Source organism: Pyrgilauda ruficollis, unplaced genomic scaffold, assembly GCF_017590135.1.
Source record: "Pyrgilauda ruficollis isolate IOZ18807 unplaced genomic scaffold, ASM1759013v1 scaffold17, whole genome shotgun sequence".
NCBI classification, from domain to species: domain Eukaryota; kingdom Metazoa; phylum Chordata; class Aves; order Passeriformes; family Passeridae; genus Pyrgilauda; species Pyrgilauda ruficollis.
Window position 1 is genome coordinate 11,130,988 of NW_024515875.1, and position 8,609 is coordinate 11,139,596.

Genomic DNA, 8,609 nt, shown 5'->3' on the forward strand with positions numbered 1-8,609 from the left:
CATCTCACACCTGATCAAAGGTCAATGTTAATCCCCACCACCACCATGGTCACCTTCCTGTTTGTTGTAGACAGGTAGAAGAATTATAAAAGAAAGACCTCATAAAATCAGGCCTGCTCTGTTAAATTAATAGCTAGCCTGTCATTTCTTCTAAGTGCAGCTAAGTAATTTGCAAGTTCCCATGTGAAAACAATCTTGGTATGAGAGCTCGTTAACACAACAACTTATTCTGGAGTGAAAAACAACTAGCACCTACATAAACAATAAGATCTGTCTCATGAGAATCAGTAGAAAAAATATGTAAACTAACTATAAATACAGAAGTTTGACAGACATGCAAAATACCATGTACTGACCAATGAACCAAGCGTGAATGTATTGTCCACCAATAAGACCTGACACAGTGCCTTCTGACAATCCTATAAAATATGACCTATACAATGAAGATTTGGCTTTTCTGCATGAAGAAACAGAGTCCTGTCTGCTTGCTAATGCACCACCTGCTCTCCATCTCAGGCATCGCCTCAAAACCTGGCCAGGACCTGGCAGCTGGTTACTGCCACCATCTCCATGCTGTGGGCACCTTTCTGAGCTCAGCTGGTTCTCCACTGGATCAAAGCACCACATCTCACACTGGCTCAAGGCTGCCAGAGATGAGGGCTGCTGTTGTTGCAGTCCCGTCTTTCACAGTCTGGAAACCCCAAGATGACTTCCATGAAACCTCTCCCAAGCCCTGCTTTTTTCTGTGTAGCTCCTCCTTCAGCCTTGCTCTCTTCAGGGCTTGCCTTGGCTATGACACCTCAGAAAGTCACTCCACTGCCAGGGACAGCAGGCTGCTGTCTTTGAAGTCCCTTCCAAACCAAACTATTCTATGACTCCTACTGGGATTTACCATGGGACAAAATGGCACAGGGAAGTGGGCTCCAGCCACAGCTCTGCTCTGCACTTCCTTGAAGGGTGGAACACTGCAAGCTCTGCCCTGAGCTTCCAGAGGGTGGATGCTGCATCCTTGTCTCAGGGCAGGACGGTCAGTCCCCAGCAAGGTGTGTCTCTTTTAGTGCCCACACGTACAACAGAGGGATACACCACAACATCCCAGCACACTACTTCCAAGTGTTAAGTCATGAATTGATTTCCTGCCTTCTGTTCCAAATAAACTGATGAAAAGGTTTGTGTAAGTGTGTGTGCCAGAGCACAAAACTGGCCAAGAACCCAGGAGATCTTCCCTGGTCCTATATTCCTAATGCCTCTCAATTTTCACCTAATCCCAAAGATGTTAAGGAAAGGTCATTCATAACATCAGCCACGGTTGCAGTGATATGATAGGAAAATAATGGAAATATTCCCTGTCTGTGCAGGAACCCCAGAGGCCCAATTCAGGGCTGCACAGCTGACCAGGCAGCAAGAAGGATCAACCGACTTCCCTAGAGTGCACAGCAAAACTACAGCAATTAGAGGGCATTTTTTGCAAATGGTGAGCTCCTGGATCTTCTTTCACAATCTCCATGTTGAGCATCATCTCACCCTGTGACTACATGGGAAGGCTGTTAGGCTATCTCCTGTAAGAAAACAAAGCCTGAGAATTTCACACCAAGTTTCTCCTCAGCAATTTTCCAAGGATGTGAAAGAGGTAATTGTGCCACAGCAGGCACAATTAGGTCAGCTGAAGGCAAAGACTGATCCACCAATTCTTTACAGTTTGTTTCTTTATTCAGTAAACATCTAGTTACAAGTTTCACAAATTAAAAAAGTGGGGGAGCTGACTGAAGAGGGGTCAGGGGGCCCACAGGCTGATCCAGCTTTTGTTCTGTTCCTCCTTTTTCCAACGCACACATCCTTCTGCTTCTCCACAGATGCACCAAGGAGCAGCAGGGGAATCAAAGCCTCTGTCCCAGTGAGGGGACTGACAGGGGGTTCTAACAGAATTCCCTCATATTCCTTTCACAGGGGACTAAACACAAACTTCAGAACCAGCCCAACCCAGCACACAAAGAGTGGAAAGGATGGAAGAGGCAAGGTGGCAGCTCCTCATGCCCAGCACTACTGGCAGAAAGAACAGAGCCAAAAGAACAGCAGAGAGGGAATGGGCAATTAATGTGTTCCTTGCACATCAGTGAGATTCCCCATGTCCCACTGCAGCACCCAAATGGGGTGAAATAGAGCAATGCAGAAGATTAGTTGCTTTGTTTCAATTCTTAATTGGGAGGGAGGTTAATACTAAATTTGAGGAGGGTCCAAGTGGTGCTTTGAAGGGACTTCAGAGTTTCACTGTCTGTACCTGGGAGGAAAGGAAACAGAAGACATAAAAAGAATAAGTGGTGCTTAGGAAGCAGAAGACAGATAAAGACACGTTTAAACCCAATGTCTAGACATCAAAAAAAGGGGAAAATGTCCCTTTTCAAGCACTAGATCACATCCTGGTGAGCCCTATGCAAAGCACAGGAGAGCAGACACCAGCACTTACTTATATTTCAAACTGGATGGACAGTAAATGGTCTCTAAGTTCCACACAATGACAATATAAACACTCCACAGGTTGCAATCACATCATACTATTTCAGCCGTCAGTTAAGGCTGACACCACAAGTCTTTTGTTCATGACAAAGCCAACTTAAACAGCTTCCATCTTCCCGTTCAGCACAGCATCTTCTCCAAATTCACACCTTCCCCTGCCCCCTCAAAGCGGGAAAATCCCTTTGCAAACAAAACTTCAAAATAACATAAGATTAGTGCAAAGAACAAAAATAACCCTGTGGCTAAGAGGCAACCACACAGCGGAAGACAAGGAAGGAACTTGTTAAGACTTACAAGAGCGTGTAGGTAGCTTTGGGGGTGGCCACGCTGCACCCCCCACAAGGTCTGCTCCGAGTTCACCAGTCGTACCGGCGGGACTGTCTGGAGGGAGAATCCTCAGGGCCCTGGATGGCGAGGCGAGTCCCTTCGGCCCGCCGGCCTCCGCTGCCCTCGTGGCGCCGGTACTCCAGGCCCCGCTGCGGCCGGAACCGGGACGTCTCTCGCCGCCACTCGTCGTCGAATGCGGCTGCGTCGCCTGCGCAGGGAGACAACGAGCTCACGTGGGGAAGCAGCGCCTGGCTTTGCTGGGAGGAGGACACGGGCACTACTCACTTTCGTCCATGTTGATGTAGTCCTGCCTCTCCTCCTGGTCACCTGTGCGATGGTTCCGGGAGCGCTGCATGATGTGGGCCCTCTCCCTGATGTGGTGCCCGATCGACATCTGTTCCAAGCCACTGTCCGAGTCCCTGACGGTTCGTCTTGTCTCACGGATCTGGGGGCAGATTCCCACGTGGAATCAACATTTTCATTCCTTCTCCCCGCCCCCTAAGGCACCCTGATTCCTGCCTCCAGTATTTCGGCCAATTTGCACTGCCACCACTCCCAGGATGTCAGACGCAACGTTAGGAAGAGGGAAGAATGGATTCCCCACTGCCAGCTCTTCCCACTTCCTCCCAGGGGCCCTTGGCACGGTTCAGTGAGTCACAAGAGCACAATGTGCTCCTCGAAGTGCAGCTGGCTGCGAAGCCGAAGGCTGTAGATGGCCACCCACAAAGCCACCAAACGAAGCCCACCCTGTCACAGCAAAGCCAGCAGCCTCCTCCTTACCCCGCCAGGTGCTGAACGCATCTCTGAGGTCTCCTGATAGACTTTGGGCCCATCACCCAGGTTGGAGTAAGAGATGACGGTTGAGGAGGTAAATGTCTGGCAGTTAGCACCACTTGTCATATGCTCCTGCAAGAAGGAATGGGGAATGGTGGAAAGAAGGGATGGGAGGGAAGAAGAGATGGCATTTAATTCCCTCTCTACAATGAAGTAAGAAGTTACAATAGGATGAATATAATCCCCATGGGTCCCTTTTTCTGGAGAACACACCTTCCTGTTAAATTAATACTTATTTCTTGCTAAACATGTCCACCCACACACTTCCTCACCCCTCTCCTCTCCCTGCACTCAGGAACAAGCTCTGTCACTGACTCCCAGTGATGAAGCACAGCTTACAGCTCTGCCACCTTGGCAGGTGTGGCTCAGTCCATCCCAAGCAGCACAGTAAGGTAAGAGACATCAGAGGGATGGCAGAAGCACCCTCAGCACTCCCCTCCATACAGAACGGTTCACGGAGGGTTCTTACCATGTTTCCAATCATGTCGTTCATCATCCCAAACATATCCATAAAGCCACCTGCCTGATAAAAAGGAAAAGAGAACACAAGAGTAGTCAGTCTGGGAAGAGACATGAGGAAAGAACAACAAACTATCTGCAAAAAACCTGCTGCCTAAGAAGAAGAACAACCTTGATTTTTTTCACATTCTTTCAGTAGCTCAGAAGAAAAAAACAAACAAAAAACCCAAAACAGAATTTGGGGTTGCTGTTCTCTCCATTCTCTCAGGTTGCATTGCCCAATGTTCTGGCAAAGGTTGTTCTTTTACTTCGGATCCAACTGCTGATGCACTTGGGTTTGTGAGCTTGGGGACTCAGCAAAGTTAGAAGAAATCTCAACATGTTCACTAAGAGTGGTCTTAAGAAAATGTCCACTGATTGTTTTCTTTCTAGCATAACAACAAATTTGCTTATTTTCCCCTACAAATACCTGCCTTTTCCATCCTGTAAACCTGAATGCTGCAGTAACACCCTGGGCCAGCAGGTCTCACAGGTTAATTGTGCAATATGTAAACAAAATTACAATGTCAGTTCAAACTTGCTGATTTCTTTTTTTTTTGTTTCCTCGAGTAGCCTCTTGTTCTCATTTCCAGCAGAGCAGTACTCACACACAATGTTATTATGCTTTGAAGTCTATGTGTTTGTAGTCTTATTAATCCTCCTCTGAGCTACAAAAATTCCGGGACGCTGGAGTCTCTTTCATTGAGGCAATTCTGCAGAGCAAGACAGCTAAAGCTGCTGGATCTGGAATAACCTATTTCCACCGTGTCACTTCGGTGGAAGACGGAGATCAGCACGCTCCGAGCGCAGTGTTCTCACGTACACACAGCCATTCTCATTCCAGCCCTGTTTAGCTGAATATTCCGCTGGCTTTCCAGCTGCCACCACCGGCAAAGGAGGTGCAATAATCCTGTCTGCCTACTGATGGCCAAGTCCTTTCCTGGCGTCCTCACAGCTCCTCCATTACCTCCACATCTGCAGCTTCTTCTCAGACATATGAGGTTATTAAGGGACTACCTGCTCTTCCCAGATATTAACTGTCCCAATTCCCATGAAATATTGTGCTATAACAGCTTTATGACTTTTCTCTGGTCAAGGTGCAAATACAACTTCCCCACATACAGAGAGTTAGACTCCCTCTTCAAAAACAGCTCACGGACAGCTTTAAAACATTAGAGGGGAAACAAAGTAAAGGCCTGAAGTCATAAAACAACGCAATGAGAGGTCCAGGAGAAACCAGATGCTTCCAGTTTCAGTTCAATACCTTCTTCCCTATTCCATTTACTATAAATCTCAAGCTCATCCTGGTCCCTAGAGACATTCCCATCCTCCCTACCTGGTAGGATAGCTGGTCAGGCTCACAGATGGCTTCATTTTAGCACTGGTTGCACACAGTGCTGATGAATCTCAGTATGGAGCCACTACTTGGAAAGCCTCTAATCTGACCCAGAAAAACAGAAAACTTACCATGCCGAGCATCCCAAAGGGTGAAACAGCTCCTGCCTGCCAGGAGAACAGAAAAACAGAACAGAGAATGACTTTGCAACAGCCAAACACTAGACCCTCATCAGAACACACTAATCCTTCTCAGAAACAGAACTGGGAACACTCAGGCTTTACAAACAGATCAAGAAAGTGCCCCACAGATTGCCCTAGGGGTTCAAACCATTAGCACCCCTAACAAACCAGACATGAGGCGATGCTCCTACATTTCTCCCCATTATATGAACTCACATCCTTGAACGTTGAGACACAACACGTATTTAGTATTTATTCCCTTCCTCCCGTCCAACCCAGAGCACAGTTGCATTCAACACCTTAATCCAGGTGGAATAAAGAGAAGGACCAGAACACCACTGCCTAAGAGATTTACTCTGCACCCACCACCTGCGTGGAGGAGAGGGGGGAGCCCAGCCCAGGAAGGGCGGGAGACACAAACTGCCAGATCAGTTTGAGGAATTCTGGCCCGTGCTCAGCCCCTGTGTTACCTGCATCCTGCGGCCAGCCTGGCGAGCCCCAGGGGTGGTCCCATCCGTGATGCCAAGGAGCGGCCCGAACCCGAAACTCCCAGACAGCATGCGGTTCATGTGCTGCCGGTGGATGGCAAAAGGATCCCTTTGGAGAGGTGCAGAGAACAATGGTGAGGACAAAGCCCCAAATAATCTGCTCCTCCCAGCTCTGTGTTATTCCTACACAACTGTACACTCCTTCCCAAGCTGAAAATTCAGAATCCTGAGATGTCTGTGCTGTCCATGGTGACTCCTGGGGCTGGAAGGGATCTCTGGATCCCATCACATTTCTCGTGGTAGAAGGTTTCATACCGCAGAAGCCCTCTCAGGTACTAATTTCTGTCTGCTCAGAAGCAGCTTGGTGTTCTGCTTCAGTACTGCTCTGGAGACGAGTAGGGCCAAGGCCACTCCAGAACCTCACTGCTCTGACATCTTTTGTAGGGAGGTGCAAGAAGATCTTCCCTGCTGCAAAGTGAGGGCTACACTTAATGGCACCAGGGAGCAGGAGATCCTACATATCGTCCTCTCACCCCTCCATGTACACGGACACAAACAGTGAAATGCAAGAGTGGAACCTCCAGAAGGGACTGCATGGCCTGACACCCCTCTGCCCCCAGGGGTTGAGACCACATACAGCTTTTCCAGATTTGAGGGAGAAAGGGGACAGTAACTGGGATCCCCAACTGGTATTCCCTTCTTTTGCAGCCTCCACTTTGAGGGCTGCATGCACTCACACAAGTTGGTGAAGCAAGAGGAGGAAAAGGAGGGTGAGGATAAAGAGTCACAGAATAGGATGGCCACAATTAGAAACTTCTGGGAAATACCATAGCTTTTTTCCTGCACATCTTGTAGCCTGCAATTATCCCTCTTGAGCTTTAATGACCTCCACAGCACAGATTATTCCTGAGATGACAGAAGTACCCACTACTTAAATACTTAAAACCAATACTTTTCTGTCTCTACTGCAAATGCCTCCCATAATAAAACCTAGACTCATACCTGCCATGTAAATGAGAACACACAGTCATTCAGTGACTAACTGGGACATCAAGGTCTCCTCTCCTGCTCATTTGCTCACAGCTGATAAAATTCTGGCTTACTATTGATTTCCTAAGCAAAAGATTGACTATTCTTCTACATACACAAATTTCACCAAATTTCTAGTAGTGTCTTGTTTAACATAATCAAATTCTTCCTGTATTACAGTCTATTCCTTATCCACTTTGGCAAGGGCTGCCAACTTAGTGTCACTGCCAAAATTTATCAATAGCATCCAATTTCTGTACTGAGGATGGAAACAAAAACATTTAGTGAAAGGAATCCCAGGAAGAGTTCCTGGGACCTTTGTTAGATTTCAATACTCGTGTTTCAAAACTACCCGTTGTTTTCTCTTTACTTTGTTCCTCACAACTTGACAACTGCTTCAGCAGCCTTCTCCAGCTCCATTAATGACTTCCTGTGCAGAACAGCAACAAACACTGGACAGAGCAGCAGATTTTATCTATCTCAACTGCAACCCTACTTTGCATAACGAAAAAAAAAAAAAATCCTCGCGCAAAGAAAAAGATTAGTTATTATTCCAGCCCTCTCTTCCTCTCAAGACAGCTGCGATGCCTTTTGGCCTACTTTATTACGCTTTCCTCCAAGACCACGCTCCAATATCGCGGAAACGAGACCGACGCGAGCCCTGTTACTGCGGGTCCGTGTTTGCCCCAGGCACCGCGCTGCCCCTCCGGAGGTGTCCGTGTTTGCCCCCGGCACCGCGCTGCCCCTCCGGAGGTGTCCGTGTTTGCCCCAGGCACCGCGCTGCCCCTCCGGAGGTGTCCGTGATTGCCCCCGGCACCGCGCTGCCCCTCCGGAGGTGTCCGTGTTTGCCCAGGCACCGCGCTGCCCCTCCGGAGGTGTCCGTGTTTGCCCCGGCACCGCGCTGCCCCTCCGGAGGTGTCCGTGTCTGCCCCCGGCACCGCGCTGCCCCTCCGGAGGTGTCCGTGTTTGCCCCGGCAGCCGCGGCGCTCCCGGGCCCGCCCGGCTCTGCCCGCCCGGCGGGACGCGGGGCCAGCGCACACTTCCCTGGGGACGCTCCGTGCCGCAGCCCTCCCTCCTTCCCTGGCTGCCCGCCGCCGATCGCCCCGCAGGATGCCCAGCCCGACTCACATGGCAAACATGGGGTCCTCCGGCTCGCCATCCCTCATCAGCCGGAACATGCTTCCCTCGCTCGGGGGCGGCCTCTGCGGAGGGGAGAGGGCGGTCAGCGCAGCCGGGGCTGAGGGCGGGGAGGGGCGGAGCGGCGGAACCGGCCCCCCCCCGCTCCCGCCGCCAGCCAGGGCAGGTGATGGCAGCGCTCCCCCCCGCCCCCGCTCCCGGCCCGCCCGCCGCGGCCCTGCCCAGCCGTGCCTGCCGGTGTCGGCGCTCCCGGTTCGGCGCAGC

The 8,609-nt window shown here is 50.0% G+C and overlaps 1 protein-coding gene across 1 annotated transcript; it reads right to left on the reverse strand.

Moving 5' to 3' along the window:
• Positions 1–1,691: 1,691 nt before the first annotated feature.
• On the reverse strand, positions 1,692–8,603 carry MLF2 (myeloid leukemia factor 2). The gene is made up of 9 exons (XM_041463959.1): positions 8,577–8,603; positions 8,337–8,410; positions 6,162–6,288; positions 5,641–5,676; positions 4,145–4,198; positions 3,622–3,747; positions 3,127–3,286; positions 2,809–3,049; positions 1,692–2,278 (listed from the first exon to the last, which is right to left on the reverse strand). The coding sequence occupies exons 2-8, from the start codon at positions 8,384–8,386 to the stop codon at positions 2,871–2,873; spliced, it is 732 nt and encodes a 243-aa protein (XP_041319893.1). The 5' UTR covers positions 8,387–8,410; positions 8,577–8,603; the 3' UTR covers positions 1,692–2,278; positions 2,809–2,870.
• Positions 8,604–8,609: the final 6 nt, after the last annotated feature.

Bases quoted from the DNA above. Each gene is read 5' to 3' on its own strand.
- MLF2 (XM_041463959.1), bottom strand. From the start codon at position 8,386: ATGTTCCGGCTGATGAGGGATGGCGAGCCGGAGGACCCCATGTTTGCC. The intron at 6,289-8,336 runs GTGAGTCGGGCT...ACCTCTCCAAAG, and splicing joins GAGGACCCCATGTTTGCCAT to GGATCCTTTTGCCATCCACC. The intron at 3,748-4,144 runs GTAAGAACCCTC...TCCTTCTTGCAG, and splicing joins ACGACATGATTGGAAACATG to GAGCATATGACAAGTGGTGC.